This window comes from Narcine bancroftii, chromosome 5 (genome assembly GCF_036971445.1).
Source record: "Narcine bancroftii isolate sNarBan1 chromosome 5, sNarBan1.hap1, whole genome shotgun sequence".
Lineage (NCBI taxonomy): Eukaryota > Metazoa > Chordata > Chondrichthyes > Torpediniformes > Narcinidae > Narcine > Narcine bancroftii.
In genome coordinates this window covers 131663998-131684226 of record NC_091473.1, presented here as the reverse complement: position 1 = coordinate 131684226, position 20229 = coordinate 131663998, and the positions used below count along the sequence as shown (strand labels likewise).

Genomic DNA, 20229 nt, shown 5'->3' with positions numbered 1-20229 from the left:
ACTCATTCCATAATCCCATCCGTGGATCTATCTAATTTATTCTTAAACTTAAGAGTGAGCCTGCATTTACCACATCAGATGGCAGCTCATTCCAAACTCCCACCACTCTGAGTGAAGAAGTTCCTCCTAATGTTCCCAGTTAACCTTTCACCCTAAAGCCATGCCCTCTCCTATTTATCTCTTCCAATCTGTCTATTACCCTCATAATTTTGCAAACCTCTATCAAATCTCCCCTCATTCTTCTGCTCTAAGGAATAAAGTCCCAACTTGTTTAATCTTTCCCTGTAACTCAACTCCTGAAGACCCAGCCACATCCTAGTAAATTTTCTCTGACCTCTTTCTGTTTTATTTATCTGGGAATACAGGTCAATAATTCCTTGAAAGTGGCATTTGTACTCCCAGATCACTTTGTTCCTCTGACCTCCTCAGTGCCCTCCATTTACTATGTATGTCCTACCATGGTTCGTCCTTCCAAAATGGAACACCTCACACTTGTCTGAATTAAATTCCATCTTGCCATTTTCTGGTCCACTTTTCCAGTTGTCCAGATCCCTCTTCAAACTTTGAAAGCCTTCCTTGCTGTGCACCACACCTCCAATCTTAGTGGCATCAGCAAAGTTGCTGATCCAGTTTCCCACGTTATCATCCAGATCATTGATGTAGACAACAAACAACAATGTTCCCAACACTGATCCCTGAGGCCCACCACTCAACACAGGCCTCCAGTCTGAGAAGAATCATCCACTACCATTCTGTCTTCTTCCATTCAGCCAATGCATTAGAAAATGCAGCACATCTTTGTGTTGATGCAATTTATTAATTTTGAGAAATTAGTGACTTTTGGGGGTGTTGGTAGAAAAAGAAATGCCCTGTATATGGAAGATGTAAATGACAAGTGCTTCCATTTATGTGGGTGCTTTTTAAGATGCAAACATCTGGTGGATCACGCATTTCAATGGCAGAACTATCACGCAAGGCACAGAGGGGCAGCGTGGAATTTAGCAAGGCTTCACAGTCCTGTCCGCAAACCAACCAACCAAATTTAAATACTTCTTAAGCAATATCTTTAACCAGTAAGGAAGTATGAGTAGATAAAAGAAAAATTAGAGTTCAGGAACTCCATGCCAACGAAGTTGGCTTTCAACACTAATCTGATGTTTTTCATTTGGCTGATACACTTTGATTCCTTTCCTATCCATGTACCTGTTCAAATGTTTTTTTTAAGCACCTGTTTATTTATTTATTTAAATTTGTCTTTACCGCCACCTCTGGCAGCTTGGTCCATGGGTCCACTGCCCTCTGCATGAAAATAAATGCCCCATACATCACAATGAAATACTTTCCCTGTCCCCTTAAATTTGTCCCCTAGTTTTAGAGTTCCGTGCCTTTAAGATAAAATATCCATGCTCCTCATAAACATGAGGTCATCCCTCTGCCTCCTTCACTACAGAGAAAACAGTTCCTGCCTATCCAAACTGACCTGGTAAATAAAGCCCCCCATTTCCAGTTAATACTGTGGTGCATCTCTTTTGAACACTACCACTCCCTTTCTACAGCGTGGTGATGAGAACTGCGGACAAGTGTAGCCTAACCAATGCATGTACAACTGCAACATGCTGACCCAACTCTAGCTACTACCACCAAGATCTGCACCTGCGGCGGCTCCACCCAGGCACACGCCCAAGGCTTCAGTGCTCACTGCAGCGTCCCTCCTACTCATCACGCCATAGCCCTACATGGGCTACTCTCTCACTGCCCCTTCCATTTGTGTCATTGTAACTTGTACCTGAGGTTCCACTTCTAAAGTCTCTGCTGTTTACTGTAAACATCTGGCCAGCATTAGACCAAATTCTTTGCTCACACTTGAATTCCATCTGTTACTGCTCTGCCCAAATTTCCAATTGATGTTTATCCCTCTGGAACTGAACATCCTTCCTTGCTGTCTTGTATGGCATCTGTAAGCTAACTAATCTACACTCACATCTAAGTTGATGTGCATTACAAAGAACAAAGGTCCCAACATTCAACAGACCCAGTCTGGAAAAACAGCCCCCCCCGTCCCCCACCACCTCGCCCACCGTCACCCTCTGCTTCTTTTCAACACTATTCTGACAAAACACCTTGTATGCAATGTGCCTTAGCTTTCAAGACCATGAGGGATCTTTTCAAAAGCCTTGCTAAATTCCATGCTGTCCATGTACCTTTCTTAATTTTCTTAGTTATCTCAAAACAACGGGATTAGATTTGTAGGGCAGGATTTTTCAGGTACAAGGACATAGAAAACATAGAAGATGGGTGTAGGAGTAGGCCATTTGGCCCTTCAAGCTTACACCACCATTCATTTTGATCATGACTGATCATCCACTCAGTACCCTGTTCCAGCTCTCTCTCCATACCCCCTGATCCCCCCTAGTCACAAGGCTTCGCCCAGACTATGCCTTTCCAAGTGATCATAAATCCCATCCCTTAAGAATTTTATTGTCAGTAGTTTCCCTACTATTGATGCAAGCCTCATCAGGCTACAATATCCTTCCCAACCTCTGAACAGGGGAATTACATTAACAGCCTGCTCATCTAGAACCTCACCTATGAGTATAGATGAATAAATGACCATCAGAGGCCCAGCAATCTTTCCTGTGTCCCATAATATTCTTGGATAGAGTTTACCAAAAGTGGCAAAATCAGAAGTAAAAATGGCCGTTAAAAGGAGTAAAGTGGAAACCACAATTTGGAGGAAGTTGTATACAGTCGTATCAGCACTTATAATTTGTAAACCAAATTTATTGGTATTTAATTGAAGGGTCCAAGTATTTGTATTAAATTTCATAGTTACAGATTTGTAAACATTAGATTATTTTAATAATGTGGCATTGAAACAAGTTGAGGTGATCATCAAAAGTTCTTATTTCATGATGGTAATTTAAATATTTTCCTTATTTTTGTGGTCTTTTTTTAAAAAGAAATGCATTTTTCTTTCTCCCCCCCCCCTTCTAATTTTGCATGGTTGGTAGTTGGCTGAGGTCTTAATATTTATTCATTGCTGGGTTAAATGGCTGAAGAGACTCTTCGAAAACATCAGATGTTGGTAACTAAACTGTTCTTGCATCTAGTTCCAAATTCTGGCCTTGTCCCCATATCCCTTGATACCCTGACTAATTAGATACCAGTTAAATTCCGTCCTCCACCGCTGCATGTGGCAATGAATTCCACAAATCCACTATCCTCCAGCTAAAGAAATTTCTCCTCATCTCTGTTGTAAATTGGTACTTTTTAATTCTAAGACTGTTCTCTCTTGTCCTGGAATCACCCAATAGGGGAAACCTCTTATTTACATCCACTCTGTCCAATCCATTCATTATTCAAAATGTTTCTATGAGATCCCCTCTCATTCTTCTTTATCCTAATGAATAGAGTCCAAGAACTGCAAAGCGTTCCTCATATGTTATCATTCTCATTCCTGGAATCATTTTTCTTGTGAACACAAATTGGAGAGATTGAAGTAAGAAATGTTTTGGGTAGCAGTTAAGAAAATTGATGTGGTGGCATTGTCTGTCTTTGAAATTTAATTAATAAACATCTGGGAGCTGACAGGAAATTGTTGTTTATACAAGAGTAAAGTGATTTGCTTGGGTGAATGGGATAACACGCCAGAACTAGCAGGTTGGGAGCTCGTCAGCTTGGGTCAGTTGGTTCAAAGACTGGTGCATCAAAAAACATTGAGTGGATTGGCAGTGCGTCATGGACAAGTTGATAGTACTTTGGAGAGGGAGTGTTTTATGGGAAAGGAGGAGGAGAAAATATTTCTGTTATATGAAGGAATGTTTGGATATCATATGAAATATATTTCTCCATTGCGTGAATAATATGAATTCTAAAGGTCAAAATAACATGGAGGCATTGACTAAAATGCTTGTGAAATTAATAGTTTTAAATATTCTATGAATTTAATGTTGTCCTTCATCACAAATCTGCTGACTATTTTAAATGATAAAACTATAAAATTTAATGAATTCTCTAAGATGACTTGTGTTCAGTTGATTTATTTTAAAATCCTAATAGGTATGAACTACCGTTTGACCGGCACGATTGGATTGTAAACCGTTGTGGAAAAGAAGTACGATATGTAATTGATTACTATGACGGCGGCGAGGTTGACAAGTCGACTTACCAGTTCACTGCTTTGGATGTGCGTCCAGCTCTGGATTCCCTTACTGCAGTGTGGGACAGAATGAAAGTGGCGTGGTGGCGCATTACTTCGTAAATTGTATTTGAAGTGGATTATTTGCTGCATATCCACCTCTGCATAATTTTTTTAAAATTGAAACTATTAACAACAACTGGATAGGTTTGTGTGCCCTGCATTGCCTTTGATCAGATATTTCTCACATGAAAGTTCATCTATCTTGTACTGTTATTTTTGTGGGTGCAGTTGGTCATTATCTACATACTTAGTCTGATTTATATTTGTCTGCATTGTATTCTATAATCAATGCTTGTAATTGATCGGGCAGGTTGAGTAATCCATCTTCTGAAGTTGCTGAAAAGCATGCTCCAGGGAATTGATTTTGTTAAAAAAAATTAGACCTAATTGCATTTTAATTTTTGAGTTTGTGGCATGATAGAATACCAGGAATCTTGGAGCCATGAGATTGTTTGTGTGCTTTGCGTGGTGTAATACTGTACTTGAAAATTGTTGCTAAATATAAGGCCATGGTCTCTTGTCTTCAGTACTGAGCTAAAGCACTCTAAAATGTTGATGAAAATGGATGACTTTTAGTAATTAACCATATAACCATATACAGCACAGAAACAGGCCAGTTTGGCCCTACGAGTCCGTGTCGAGCATCATCTCCCACCTAGTCCTACTGACCTGCATTTGGCCCATAAACCTCCACACGTCTCACATCCATAAACCTCTCCAACCTATCTTTGAATATTAACATCGATCTCACTTCTACCACCACTGCCGGAAGTTCACTCCATACCCCCACCACGCTATCCATGACGAAGTGTCCCCTTAAGTTTCCCTTAAACTTTTCCCCTTCTACTCTCAACCCGTACGCACCAGAGCGATCTGGATAGGCATTACAGCCACCACTTTCATATTTTCTCTGAAAGTTTCAGAAAATCACTGGTCTTGTTTACTTTTGGGGGTGTTCCTGTCATTTTTATTGCAGACAATAAACTTATGAATATCTTAATTCAGATTAACCCGTGGCTGACTTGTACTGGTGGAAATCCTAATTTTATTTTTGTTGGTAGTGAAATTGACAAGATGATCTTTAAAGTCGATTTCCACCCTTGCTTTCATGTTCACGTGGTTTATATTTGCGTCTTCACTGTCTCCTTGGAAGATAGGTTAGCATGAACCCAAAAGCTCCCTTATCTGTTGTGCTGCTATTTACTTGCAGCCTCCTTTCCAATATCTGTGCTCTGCCAAGTTACTTTATTGTGTCATCCTTTTACCTTACCCAGGGCTTCCCTCCTGCTAGGGGTGGCATAGTTGATTGGTGGTTATTGCAATGCCATACAGTGCCAGCAATTGGGGCAAGGGGTTGAATCCTGCACTGTCTTTAAGAACTTTCTTTGTTCTCCCTGTGTCTGCGTGGGTTTTCCTTAGGGGCTCCAGTTTCCTCCCACCATCTCATCCTGCCAGATAAGTTTTCAAATTTTTTTGGTTTCTTGCTTATATCCATAGAACAATGCAGCCCTTTGGCCCTCTCTGTGTGAAGAAGTTCCCCCTAAACTTTTCCCCCTTTCACTTCTAATCTGTGTCTTCTGATTTGTTTCTCTCCTAACCTCAGTGGAAAAAGCCTACTTGCATTTACTCTTCAGGCGTTGGCATTGAGAACAATGATTTAAGAAGGATCGTAGACATGGGCATGTCCTTTGAGCCTGCTCAATGAAGTTTTTAGGTGGAGTGCAGTGTGCGAAATACTGGACCTACCAGGGCTCAACTCTCATGGCCTAACAAGCTAGGACGGTGACAGCCAGGTCCTCTGGTCATAGCTGTTACGTCAGAATGTCCTCCTAGATCAGGGGTCTCCAAACGTTTTAGACCATCGACCACTTCATGGAATATTTGATCCCTCATCTCAAGCCCCCAGGCATGGAATCCCAGCACTGGACTGTGGGGGGGGGGGGGAAGAAAGAGAGTTGATGGCACTGGACAGCAGGGGGTAATGGCGCTGGACAGCAGGGGTTGTGACACTGGACAAGTGTGCTCGCTGGACGGGGTTCTGGTGGTGAGATGGCAACACTGAACGGGGGAGGGGGCGCTAACATAGGTACCTTATATACTTGAGTAATAGTCGATCATGTGTTAGTTAAACCGCCCCCCCCCCCCTTATTTTTGGCCTCAGCCACACGTCTATTCGTTCTCCCAACACTCCTACTGTGGATCCACGGCGCTTCCCCCATCTGATGCTTGCCCATCCGAACTCCCAAGTGTAGATCCTCACCACAATGCCTGCCCATCTGAACTCCTGCTGCGGATCCTTGCTCCGGCATCTGACCACCCAATCTTCCAACCACAGATCCTCACCCCGACGGCCACCCATCCGAACTCCTGACTGTGGATCCTTGCCCCAAAGCCCAGCCATCCAAATTCCCAACTGTGGATCTTCACCCTGACGCCATCTGAGCTACCGACGCCCTAACCATGAACATACCACACGGTCCAGGCCATCAGATCTCCTGACGCTGAACAACACAGGTTCTCATGAGGTCAAAAGTTTGACCTGTGAAAATGTCTACCCTTCCCCTTTTTCCAAAAGTGCTCCAAAATATTCGATGATTACATATGTAGAAAACATGGAACACTTAACACTTTCTGATGTCCTGTTCACTCTAAATTAATTCAAAGGCTGAAATCAAATCAAACATGGTAGCTACCAAATCCCACTCATGAGTGATTGGCCATCACTGCCATTGGTGCTATTTTCAATTTCCCCCCAGCGTTGTCACCCCCCCCTCCCCAAACCAGTGTTATCAGCCCCCATTCAAACCCCCCCCTCCCCCGCTCCAAGGGACATCGACCACTTTGAAGACTCCTAGATGGATGGCCTGACAAGCTAGTGAGCCCCAATTTTGCCCTCCCTTTCACTTGGACCTCTGTCCCCTTAATCTCACTGCATCCATCTTTTGAGACATACTAACTACCATAATCTTTTACAAACCTGACTCCTGCAGTAACCTGGACTAGACCTCAACTGGTCTCTTGTGAAAATGCTGTACTAGACTCCCAGTTCTTCTGTCTTCACTGCATCTGTTCCTGTGATGAGGTTTTCTGCTCCAGGATATCTGAGATGCCCTCCTTCAGTAAACGTGGTTTTACCAACTTCATCCGCATCTCCTCCATTTCCTGTACATCTTCCCTCACTGCATTCCACCCCTGACATATCGGGGATGGGGTTCCTTCATCCATACCTGCCTACCACCTTAGCAGCCTCCACATCCAATTTCCATGACCTCCAACAAGATTCCACCACGAGATATCCTCCCCTCTCTACTCCCCCCGTCACTCCCTTGTCCACCCACTCACTCCCCACTAATTGCCCTTGGCACTTATTCCAGTGACCATATTGAGTGGTATATCTGAAACAACGCCACCTCCCTTGCTACCATTCTGGGCCCCAAACAGTGCTAATTGGGCAATACTTCACCTGGAAATCTTTTATTGTCATGCAATAATTCATAAAATATATAATAGACATGATATACTTCAACTTTTGTCTGTCATAAGACAGTGTCTCCATAAACATATCTGACACCCATTGCAATAGAAAGAGAAGCACCCTCTTTAATCTCTGTTCATATACCTAGTTTTCATGAGCTCGTCCACAGAATGTGTGGGTCCTTTGACTGCAAGTTGCCTGCAGCCAGTGCAGATCCTTCAGCTGTTGAGCCCCCTCACTGGGTCTGTTGCTGTGGTCACCTTCCCAAAGGCTTCCGCTTGTCAATGGGGATGTTCCCTCTTTTTGATGCTCTGTGCCAGTCTACTGCTCTCCCGGAATCTGCAATCTATTGTGTTCCACTGCCCAGCATAGGTGCTGCCATCTTGGGGATAGACCCCATAGTTGCCTTTTAAAGCCAGTATGGAACCATAGGCATTTGGAGCAGGCAGCAGGACCCTGTAGAGCAAGCAGCACAGTGTTTTTGTGGTCATTTATTCATCCAATGTGGTCTAAACATCCCAGAAACTGACTCAGATTTTTTTTTGGTTGGGGGGGGGGGGCAGGATCACTTCATTGAGCACTTTTGCTCCATCTAAATCAGCCAGGATGTCTCAGTGGCTAGCCACTTTAATTCCACTTCCCTGTCCCAAAATAACAAGTCTGTCCATGGCCTACCATCCTGCCAGGTTGAGTCTGACACAAATGAGGGGAACAACTGGTATTCCATCTTGGAAGTCTCTAACCAGAGACCATCCATGTCATCTTCTCCAATTTCAGATAACCTACCCCCTTGCTTTCTAAAACCTTTTTCTTACCCCTCTTGCCTCATTCCTCCCCTTTTCCTTCTAATTCTCCTCTCCTGTTCTCGATACCTACTCATCAGCCACATCTTCCTTCCTCTGGCTCCCCATCCCCTTTCCTTCACTTTTTTTATTAATCAGAATGCTTCTTACTCTCTGATCACCTAACATTTTTCCCCCCATTTCTTTCTCTTCCCACCTGCATTCATCTTTCACCTGCCAGTTTGTGCTCCTTTCCTCTCCCTGTCCTTTCCAATGCAGGGTTAATTGCTGCCTGACCAGCTGAGTTCCTTCAGCATGTTGTGCATTGCTTCAGTCAACTATCATTTTTCTTTTCTGTTGCCATGGGTGGGGTCAATGTGCAATCTCTGCTTGTAAGGAAATGCAGAGGGCACTCATTTTGAAACCTTGTAGTCCTTATGATGAAACTAGCATGGATGGAGGTCGGTAGTTGTTTGCATAATTTTATGCAAAGAAAATTTACCAGTGCTGATACGACTCGAAGCCAAGGAACTTCTGTATATTGTGACAGAGTATATAGATATGTTTTTGGGAGATAAATTGGGAAATGTTTGTTAGAGTAGATTACATACAAACACTTTAAAACAGATCTTATTTAAAATACTGGGGCTCTACCCTATGGTAGACATATCGGCCCCAGAGCTTTTGCAAGAGCTTTGAAGAGTGGTCAAGAGACTTCACGAATGGATTGTTGTTTACAAAAGGCAACAGATGAAAGAGCATGTCAGTGCAACCTCTGGAAGAGAACTTGCTGTTCTAAGAGGGTCATGTGGTTTTGCCAGCAGAAAGAGTCAAACAGGCTTTCAGAGAGGGAGAGAGGAAGACACAGAGATCATTTGTGCAGTGTTGCAGCCAGTAGAGAAGTAGCTGGGACTGGAACCGGACAAGCTGGCAAGCTTATGGAAAGCCCAGTTGTAAGGTGGCCTGGTCAAAGCCCTTGTGGGTCATGCAAGAGGAGAGGACTGGCTGTCTAAGGTTTCACTTGGAATAAGAGAAACAGAAAGGAACTCTGGTGACCTGAAAGAGGTTATCATCTGGAGAACCCTGAAGGGGCAAGTTTAGTCAGAAAGACACTGAAGTGGTTGATTAAAAATGATCAACAAATCTCTCTGAAAACCAACAAGAGCCTTCCCGTACGGTAACCATTTACCTTTCAAGCACCAAAGCCTGGTGAACTTTATAAATGTTTAATTCTGTGCACAGTATAAGAATTGCCTGCAACCAGTGAACTTGGAGGAGTGAGAAGAGAGATTGGACTGTGAACCAAAGAACTTTTCTGAACTTACACACACATTACATACACGCACGTTTAGAATTAGAAGGAGGTTAAGTTAATAGTGAAAAGTTAAGAGTTTGATCCTATTTTCATGTTTAAAGATAATTAAAAGCAACTTTTGTTAAAGTAACAATTTGTCTTGGTGAATATCTATTCCTCCTGGGTTTTGGGGTCCTCTGGGCTCGTAACAATATGCTCGAGTAATATTTGAGTTTTGGGGACTAATTTTTTGGTAGTCAAATTTTGGGATTGACCTTTTCATGGATGCTACTTTAGACCGCAGTAAACACCTGAGTTGTTCAAGGCAACAGGAGTTCAGATAGCCGGGACTGGGTGGTAATTTTGCATTCGGATCATCAGGGCGATGATCAGTGGTTGGGCAACCGGACCTCGGATGGGTGAGTGGTCAAAAAAATGGGGTGGGGGGGGGGTGTTCAACCTTTACACAAAATTGACTATTACATAGTATATACGGTATTTGTAGGGGATCGTATTCTTGTGTGCAAACAGTCTTAGTTAAAAGTGGCAGAGGAATGTAGGTTGGACAATCCTGTTGAAAAATCATTGATAAAACTACATTTTATGACATGTACTCTCCATATATTGATCAAAACAAGTCAAATTTATACCATCTAATTGTACAAGTACAATATGACAAAACAATGTTCTCCAGCCCTTGGATCAAAACACACAGACACACAACCAGACGTAACACAAATATAGATAAACTACATTTTCAGGACCAAGTATTCATTTATATAAATAAATGTTGCTTTGTGAATATGAGAGTCTCCGATCGTGAGCAGTTCCACATCAAAGGTGGAAGGATTGAATCTTAGAATGGTAAGTGGAAGGTGACTTGTTTATAACAGTATTGAGCTTGAGTGTTTGCCGCCATCTGGGATCATTAGACCAGACCTCTGGATTATCGTTGAGTAATGTAAACCATCATTGTTACAGACACATTGTCTGATAAATAGTTTTACTGTCACTGAAGGATAATTATTACTTCATCATTTAACAAAGTCTAAAATTAATGTTAACATTTATCTTTTTCCTAATAGAGAGCAGTTTACTCCTTTCATTAATTCAGTTTTGCCATGCAATACTTTTATCTCTCAGCAGCAGTGAAGCTCGCTGTAGTGAAGATGGATGTGGTATAATTACAGGTGAATATCAGCAAATGGACATAATTGTTTAAAAAGCTGCAATAACCTTTGGACAAGAGGAATGTTTTCAAAAGAAACTAGCTATTTGATGTTCTCCCCCAATATGGAATTGCAGGCTGGATTGAAGAAGATTCTTTGAAGTCGTGTTGGCCCTCCTTCTTACCGAGGGAAGGATCTAATCACACTCAAGGGAATGCAAGAAAGGTTCACTGGGTGGAGTCTGGAAAGTTCCAGTTTGTTGTATGAAGACTGATCATGCAAACTGGGGCTTATTCTCTTTAGCTTCTTGGAAGGGTTGATCAAAAATTGAAAAGGCTTGCCAGGGTCGAGAGAGGGAGTTAAAAATGAGCTAGTCAGGCAGCATACTTTTTTTTCTAAATTTAAATTTAGACATACAGCACGTTAACAGGCCCTTTCAGCCCAGGAGCCCATGTCACCCAATTACACTCGATTGACCTACAACCCTGGAATATTTTGAAGTGGGAGGAAACCAGAGCACCCGGAGGAAGCCCATGCAGACACCACAAATGTTTCCTGACTTGCTAAATTTCTTCAAATGTTGACATGTCCCTGGCTTGTGTGTTGAGACGCTGGCCACCATCTCAAAAGGAGGGGCAGTCATTCCAGAAGAGTAAGGAGAAGAAATGTCTTTATCTGGAGGGAGTGAATCTTTGGAACTCTATCCAGGTGGGGGCTGAATCACTGAGGAGAGTAAAAAATGAGATCAGTATATTTTAAGATATTAAATGAATCCAGTAATATGAAGCTAATGCAGAAAATTGTGCGGTGGTAGATCAGCTGTGATCTTTTTGAATAGAAGAGAAGCCAGGAAAGGCTGAAAAGCCTACTCGGGCCTATTTCCTCTGTACTAATGTTAAACAATTTTGTACTGATGATGGTACACAAGAGACTGAGTAGGTGATGGGAATTGTTTGCCCTCCAGGAAGTAAGTAGTGAAGGCCTCCCAACAGATACATCTCCCATCTGCAATGTGCATCAGATAGTGAAAAGGAGCTGAATGTTGCAACCCATTGTGGTGAGATAGCTGTATGAACTGGCTGGCCCGCCTTCCGGGGGGTCTCCTTACCTTAGCTCCTCCCTCGATCCTTCCCATGTGACCCCTGGCCATAAAGGTCGAGTCTCCTCTCCTTCTCGCTCATTTTCCTAGCCTAGACCCGGGCCAGCAGTCTCTTGCTTAATAAAGCCTATCGTTCCCCTCAGTCTCTTGCCGGTATCATTATTGGGCTACTGATAGCGCCCAACACCCATACAAATTGATAAACTATGGATTTTGCCTCACAGACTATTAGAAATGCTGACAACACTCTGCCGAGATGTTTACAGGTCAAGCCATCAGGTTTATTGTTATCTGATTGCACAACTATATCATTTTCTAGTCCTCGGTGCAAAACATGCAGACACACAAGACATAACTCACATATGGACAAACAATACATATGCAGGACAAGTATTCACATATTAAAAATATATTGTTTCATGAATATGCGAGTCTCGGACGGTTAGTGTGAGCAGTTCCTTTGGTCGTTCAGCATTCTCACTGCCCATGGGAAGAAGCTGTCCCTCAGCCTGGTGGTGCTGGCTCTGATCCTCCTGTATCTCTTCCCTACGGGAGCAGCTGAAAGATGCTGTGTGCAGGGTGGAAGGGGTCCTCAATGATTTTGAGCTCCCTCTTCAGATAAAGATCCCGGCAAATCGATGGTGGGCAAGGGAGACTTCAGTGATCATCTCTGCCACACTTACGGTTCTATGGATTGACTTCCAATCTACTTCTCGGCAGCAACTGTACTACACAGTGATGCAGCCGGCCAGGACACTCTCGATAGAGCTATAGAAGGCTGACATAATGGTGGCCGGTAACTTGCCCACTTTAGTCTTCTCAGGAAGTGCAGTCGCTGTTGCGACTTCCTGACAAGTGAGATGTTGAGTGCCCATGACCTAATCCTCTAACTTTCTCTCCTTATTCATTCTATCAAAATTTATTCACATGTGGATTCCTAAGTAACCATAATTACCTAGCACACTTCCCAAATATCTGTTCTATGTATGGTTGCCACTGAACTGTTAGTGCCTTTCCTGGGGTCACTACAGATGACCTGTCTTGTAATTACATGGTATTCCTGCTGGGCTTAGTGATAAATGTATGAGATGGGGAGCGACTTTTGATTTTTTTTCTTCTTGTGCCAGCTTCTAGACATTGAAATTGACTGTGAGGTTCTTGCAGTGATTGAAAAGTTTATCAGCCCATGCCAGGGATTCAAGATGGAATCCTGCTAAGGTGAATGGTGCAGCATCAGATCATTGGATGCCATTATGCACAGTGCCAGCAGAGGGAGCTGATATCATGCGATTGGAAGCGACGTGTGGAAATAAACATTTGACTTCCTCAGACGATAGTAGACCCATTTAAACACTTTCTGTAAATGACCGTCTTTTCTCAGTAAATATAAGAAGTAATGCAAATGAACACTAAAATATAGAAGTCAATTTTAAAGCACACCTTGTGTATCTTTTTGATACAATTCAAATCCCATCTACAAATTTGCTGATAACACTACAGTCGGCAATGAAGAAGCGTGCAGAAATGAGTGAGATCAGCTAGTTGAGTGGTGCATCAACAACACCTCGCACTCAATGTCAGCAAAACCAAGGAGCTGATTCTGGACTTCAGGAAGGGGAAATCAGGCGAATACGAACCAGTCCTCATTGAGGGGTCAGCAGTGGAAAGGGTTAAGAACTTCAAATTCCTGGGTGTCATCAACATCTCTGAGGATCTCTCCTCGTGCCTCCATGTCGATGCAATTAAGAAGAAGGCTCGACAGCAGCTCGACTTCATGAGGAATTGGAGGAAATTTGGTTCATCAGCCAAGTCTCTTGCAAATGCTTACAGGTGTACTGTGGAGAGCATTTTGGCTAGTTGCATCACTATCTAGTATGGAGTTGCCTATGCTCAGGAATAGAAAAAAATTCAGAGGGTTGTTAACTCGGCCAGCACCATCATGGGCACCAGACGAATCCATGAAGGACATCTATAAGATGTGGTGTCTTAAGAGAGCAGCCTCTATCCTCAAGGAACATGTCTCTTGTCACACTGCTGCACCAGGAAGGAAGTACAGGAACCTGAAGACACAAGGACAGCTTCTTCCCCTCCACCATCACATTTCTGAATGGACAATGGACTACAGAAACTACCCCACTTTCTCTTATTTTCAGACTAATTTATTTATTTTTAAATGTATTTTTATAGCAATATTTCCACTGTAATGGTGCCACAAAACAACAGAGGTTACATCTGGTTTCCCTGGGATGGAGAAGATAAATGGGGGACATTATCAAGATGTACAAAATTATGAGGGGTGTGTACAGGATAGTCTGCAGAAACATTTTCCTCATATTCAGAGCTGAGTAAAAATTGATAGCATAGGTTTAAGGCCAGGAAAAAGAGATTCAGAGATGGTCTGTGGGGGATCTTTTTCTTCCAGAGAGTGGTGAGTTCACAGAATACACTGCTTGACAGAGTGGTAGTAGAGTTACTGACAGCATTTAAGAACTGTCTAGGCAGGCTCTTGAATCAATGAAGTAGAGATGGGTGTGGGCCACCTGCTGTGATATAGTGGGCTGAATGGCCTTCCCATGCTATGGATCTATGACTATCACACAATCCTAGTTTGGGCATGGTGGGGTCCTTTCCCTGGTTCTGTCTCCTTCACATGGGCTATGTGGGGACTTTTAATATATTTCCTACTTTGCACAGTCCAGGTAATAACACAGGAGATGTTGTGGTCCTGGATATAAAAAAATAGTCCTTTGAAGATGACATCAATGTCCCTGGAATGAAATAGGATTAAACCGGCCTGATAATGCAATGCTAATCTGAACAGAACTTGACATAATTTAATATTGGTACTGAGATTTCAGATTTATTGACATGACATGACATACAACCCCGAGCTTCTTTATCCTGCAGGCGAGGCAGAATTACCACTTATTGATGGTGCAAGAAAAAAGTACTCCACGTACACATGTAAACATGTAAAGAAATGTAAACCTACTGGGCAATGCCCAGAAAAAAATCAATTTAAGTGCAAAAGTAATTAAATGAGTTTGTCATTGAGGAGTCTGATGGTGGAGGGGAAGCAGCTGTTCCTGAGCCCCGTAGCGTGTGTCTTGTGGCACCTATACCTTTTTTTCTGATGGTAGCAGTTAGAACAGAGCGTGTGTTGGGTGGTGATGTCCTGGGTTGTGTCCACTGCCTTTTGCAGGGCTTTATGCTCAGGGCTATTAATATCCCTACACCAGACTGAGATGCAGCCGGTCAGCACACTTTCCAGCACATATCTGTAGAAATGTGCCAGAGTTTCCAATGTCATGCCATTTGTAAACACATCAAATATATATTGATATCAATTTTATGTATATATAAAATCAACAATTCATATTTTAAGAAAATGTTAGTTTGTTCCCATTTTTAATGCCTGACGTGTGCACTGTGTTGCTGTTCAAATAAATGAGAATTATCATACTAATATCTTTTTGAAAGTGGGTATAGTCCCAACAATAAATAGGATAAGAAATATCTAAAATAGAATAATATTTTGATAGTTTTAACAGAATGAAAATGTTTATCTTTTACCTGCCTGCAGGTGATCAGAATGACTGGTCAACTCAGTGGTCACAAAGCAAGAACGTTTTAGTTACTGATGAACTCCTGGTTCCATGACATTTCACCTCCCCTTACCATTTTGTCTATCCACTGCCAGAAATATAAACCAGAGGAACAATCTCTCATCTTCCACCTGGAAAGTCGACAGCCCAATGGTATGAGTATTGAATTTTCTGATTTCAGGCAGCAAGTCTATTCTCTCTTCTTCCAAGCTCATTCTGTTCTTTTCCCTCCCTCCCCCCTCCACCCCCACCCCCACCTCATTTTTGACCCCTTTCTCATCCAATCCAGCCCACACCTATTTGCCCTTATGGTTCTAATCACTTCTACTCACATCACCAATAGGATTCCTCTCCGTGCTTCCCATTTGTTCTTCACCTTTTCCATCATATCGCTGTGATCAGATCCCAACCCTTGGTGACCTTTGCCTCCATTTATCGCCTTCCCTCCAGCTGTTTCCAACTTCACCTTGAATGACTCAGCTTCCTCCACCTGATCTCCTCTTTCTCTTGCCCGTCTCTCCCCGTGTCTGGCAACAGCCAATTAACAGCCTCTTCGTCCCCATCTGTCCGTCATCCCTGCCCTGGTTCACCACTCCCCTACTGGTCCCTGCCCAACACCTTTGCGCATCTTGCCCACATTATACTGGCTATCTCTCCTCATTTTCAGTAATGATGGAGAATCCCGACCCAAAAAGTCGACAAGTTCTCATCTTCCACTGAACTTGCTCAATTGCTGAATTCCTCTGGCAGATTGTTGGTTTTTTTTGCAATCTTTTAATTACCTTTTAAGTTTTATTACCATTATTAAATTGCATTACAGCAACATTCTGTGTTAATTCGGGCCTTCTGACAGTTGAAGTGTAAAGTTAATTATTACTCATTGTTATGACTTGTTTCATTTTGCCCTGAGAAAGACGCTCCTTCTTATGATCTTTTTATTTCACTTTTCCTTCCCAATCACAACAGAATCAATGCTGCCCCAGAGAAGATACTAGGGGATCACTCACTCGCGGCGACATCGGCCTTCTGTAGCCTCCTGAGAAATCAGATGGGAGTCTTGGTTTAATGTCTTGCTTGGGAGACAGGATGCCTGAAAGTGAAGCCACCCCCTCTGAAATTTGCTGGAGTGGATGTCAACTCATCTGGAGACGATCTGGCTCAATGCATCATAGTCAGAACTTTACTGTATAGAAACAATCTCATCCCAACTTGTCCCGACCAACCAAATTGTTTACCCAAGCTAGTCCCATTTATCCATGCTTCCTAAATGTCATTTTAAAATTATAATTGCATTAGCATCCAGCACTCCCTTGGCAGCTCATTCCATATACCCCTCAGACTCCTTTTAAATCTTTCCCCTGTCATCTTAGGTTTTAGATTCCCTGGGAAAAAGCTATGACTATTTACCCTAGCTTCCTCTTTCAATTTCTTAAACCTCCATAAGGTACTTTCTTCAGCTTCTTATTTTGCAGAGATAAAGTCCCAGCCTATCCAGCCTCTCCCTATAACTTACGTCCGCCAGTTCCGATAACATTCTCGTGAACATTTCTACACCTTTTCCAAACTGATGCAATTCTATAGCTGTGTGAACAGAACTGTGCACAATATTTCAAGTGCGATTTCACTGACACCTTGCAAAACTGTAGCATGATGTTACTGATCCTGTATTCAATGTCCTGACCGATGAAGGCAAGTGTGCCACTTTCATAAAACTACATTTCTGTACCCCTAAGTCTCTCTATTCTCTGCAAGGCCCTACCATTCACGTGGTAAGCTCTGCCCTGGGTTAACCTACCAATGTGCAACACTTTGGACTTGTTGGAATTAAATTTCATCTGCCATTTCTTGGCTCACTTTCCCATTTCATTCAGATCCTATTGTGATCTCCTATTGCTTCCTGGGAACTTGTTTTATCCCGAAGGTGTTGCAATAATGGTTACAACATCACAAGTCCAAACTGTTCACTACTCAAAAGGAACTGCTGTCTTTTGTGGGTGGTTTGGTACCGTGACATTAATACAGTAGCTTAAACTTATGATCCACAGACAAAAAATAATTTCTATATTGCAATTTGATAATTGAAACTCACCTAAAAAAAACAGAGAAATAAGAATGAAATGAACAAAAGAGACGTTGAGTTCTCGGACTCCTTAAAAAGAAAATCCTGTGCACTAAAGTCCATGAGAGGAAAACGTGCTTTTCTGGGGGGAAATAAAGTTACGTTACTCCAGCTCCACTCCTCACTCATGAAGAAAGTAACATATGCTCTGAATGTGTTAGTATTACAGGCTCCATCTGAACAACATTCACCCTCATCTGATTCCACCTAACACTTATCAGGCTCTAACTCACTCGTCTCTCTCACTTCTTGGTATTGGGTTTCTTCCCACTGCACTCTAAGCTGTGATGTACGATCTCAGGCTGAAATGCCCTTCGTTTCTTTTCCTCCACGGATGCAGCCTGATCCCTCCCCCCCCCCCCCCCTCCCCCCGAGCTCTTCCAACTGTTTGGTTTTTGTTCCAGATTCCAGCATTCATCGTTCGATCTGCTTTTATTCACACTCATTCTACTCACCAAAGGCTTTGACAGCAGTGAGCAACAGTATTCCATTCTCAACCACAATGGAAGGAACAGTTGCTCTTGGATCTCCATCAGTAATTCTTTATCTGACTGACAAGTACCTTCAATTTGCAGAGTGAAACCTGATCAAATTCACCTGATTACTGTCATAGCCTTTTTACTTAGCTGATGTCTAACAGAACAGTACAGCACTGGCCCTTCCACCTACAATGTTGTGCTGACCAATGGAACCTACTCCACAACAATCTAATCCAGTGGTTCTCAACCTTTTTCTTTTCACTCACATACCACTTTACGTAATCCCTGTGTCATAGGTGCTCTGCGATTAGTAAGGGATTGCCTTCGGTGGTAAGTGGGTGGAAAGAAAAAGTTTGAAAACCACTGTTTTAATCGTACCTAATAATTAGGTGCACGTTTTCATAACTCTGAAGGAAATGGGCCAATGACAATTTCTCTCAAGCAAAATATTTCAGTAACAATTGGGTCTAGAGCAGTGATTCTCAACTTTCCCTTCCCACTTACATACCACCTTAAGAAATCCCTTAAGAGCACCGATGGCATAGGGATTATTTAAGGTGGTATGTGACTGGAGAGAAAAAGGTCGAGAACCACTGATGTAATCCTTCCCTTATCTATTTTTCTTGCATCCATTCCAGGGAGATTTTTGATCTTTATGCTTTTCTTTCTGTCTCTCAACCACAATGGAAGGAACAGTTGCTCTTGGATCTCCATCAGTAATTCTTTATCTGACTGACAAGAACCTTCAAGAGTTGTACTCAGTATATTAGCCTCACCGAACTTGTTCTTTTAGATGTATTTTGTGTTGTTTATATTCCTTATACGGTTCACATTTAGTGGATCTCAGGCAGTTTGATTACAGTCCCTGCCAGTGATATCAACATCCTGTCCTTCTATCACTGACAACTGCGGCTGCAGTAAGTACTAGTTACAGGATGAATGATTAGTAATTCTGTCCAGGTCGTGTTTACAGTGCATCCCAGCTCCACTGCCTGCATTGCCAAGAATAGGGTGGCACGATCAGCACAGTGTTTAGTGCAACACTATTACAGCGCCAGCAACCCAGGTTTGAATCCAGCGCTGTCTGTAAGGAGTTTGCACATTCTTCCTGTGTCTGCATGGGTTTCCTCTGGATGCTCCGTTTCCTCCCACCTTTCAAAACTTACTGCGTTGCTAGGTTGATTTGCGTGAATTCAGGCAGGACAGGTTTAAATCACCAGAATTGGCTTCTACCATGCTGTAAATGAAAAAGAATATATAAATGAAAACATGGTGGAAAAAACACAACAGCTCCACATTACACAAAATTCTGATTTCCAATGTGCCATCAATCCCTCATTAAGGCTGGAAGTGATGTGTTCTTCTTGTATCCGCCCAACAATTTGGGATTCCTCATGGTATTGGTCTTCTCGATCATAATAACAGGAGCAGAAGTCGGAGAGAGCCCCCAGGTCCACAATGAGGTTTCTTCTAATGTGGCCCCAGGATTGTGAGAGTTTCAAGAGATGACTCAACTCCTTGACTTAATCAGTTTGGGTAGCATGTTAAGTTGCAGTTTTTCAAGTGTCTCCAAATGCATTGAACCTAAACATAGCAGATTTAATTGTTGCTTTTCTACTTGTGAATTGTGCAATTTGTTAATGACATACTTGCACATCAACTGCTGGTGTAGATTTGATAATTTTTAAATCATGTTAAGAGGTCACATATAAATTTATGGAACTGTGTTTTCCCAAGCTTTACTCTGTCACAGTGGGCTTCCATTAAATTTAGTCAATTTATCACCTTTCAAAATGTTCACTCGCAAATGGTTAAATGTCTTTTTGTCTAATTTATTTTTTATTCTTTGCTCCATTCCATTATTTAAAAAAAGTGTCCTCTTCCTAGAATGTGTGGTTTATTTATAGGAATGTGCTTGATAAATCTTTATCTGTGATCTCAGTAATTCAAGTCTGAATGACTTTCATATAAGCAATGTAAATTCCAACTGCACCTTAGAGAATGGA

The 20229-nt window shown here is 42.3% G+C and overlaps 1 protein-coding gene across 3 annotated transcripts in view; it reads left to right on the top strand.

Annotated features, from left to right (window-relative positions):
• The window catches only part of LOC138763970 (holocytochrome c-type synthase-like), a 43820-nt gene extending 38609 nt beyond the window's left edge, over window positions 1–5211 (top strand). For all 3 annotated transcript variants that reach the window (XM_069939070.1, XM_069939069.1, XM_069939071.1), the window contains exon 7: window positions 4060–5211. In XM_069939070.1, the coding sequence (XP_069795171.1) occupies window positions 4060–4261 (202 nt within the window). In that variant the 3' untranslated portion in view covers window positions 4262–5211. The remainder of the gene's footprint in view (window positions 1–4059) is intronic.
• The last annotated feature ends 15018 nt before the right edge of the window (window positions 5212–20229 follow it).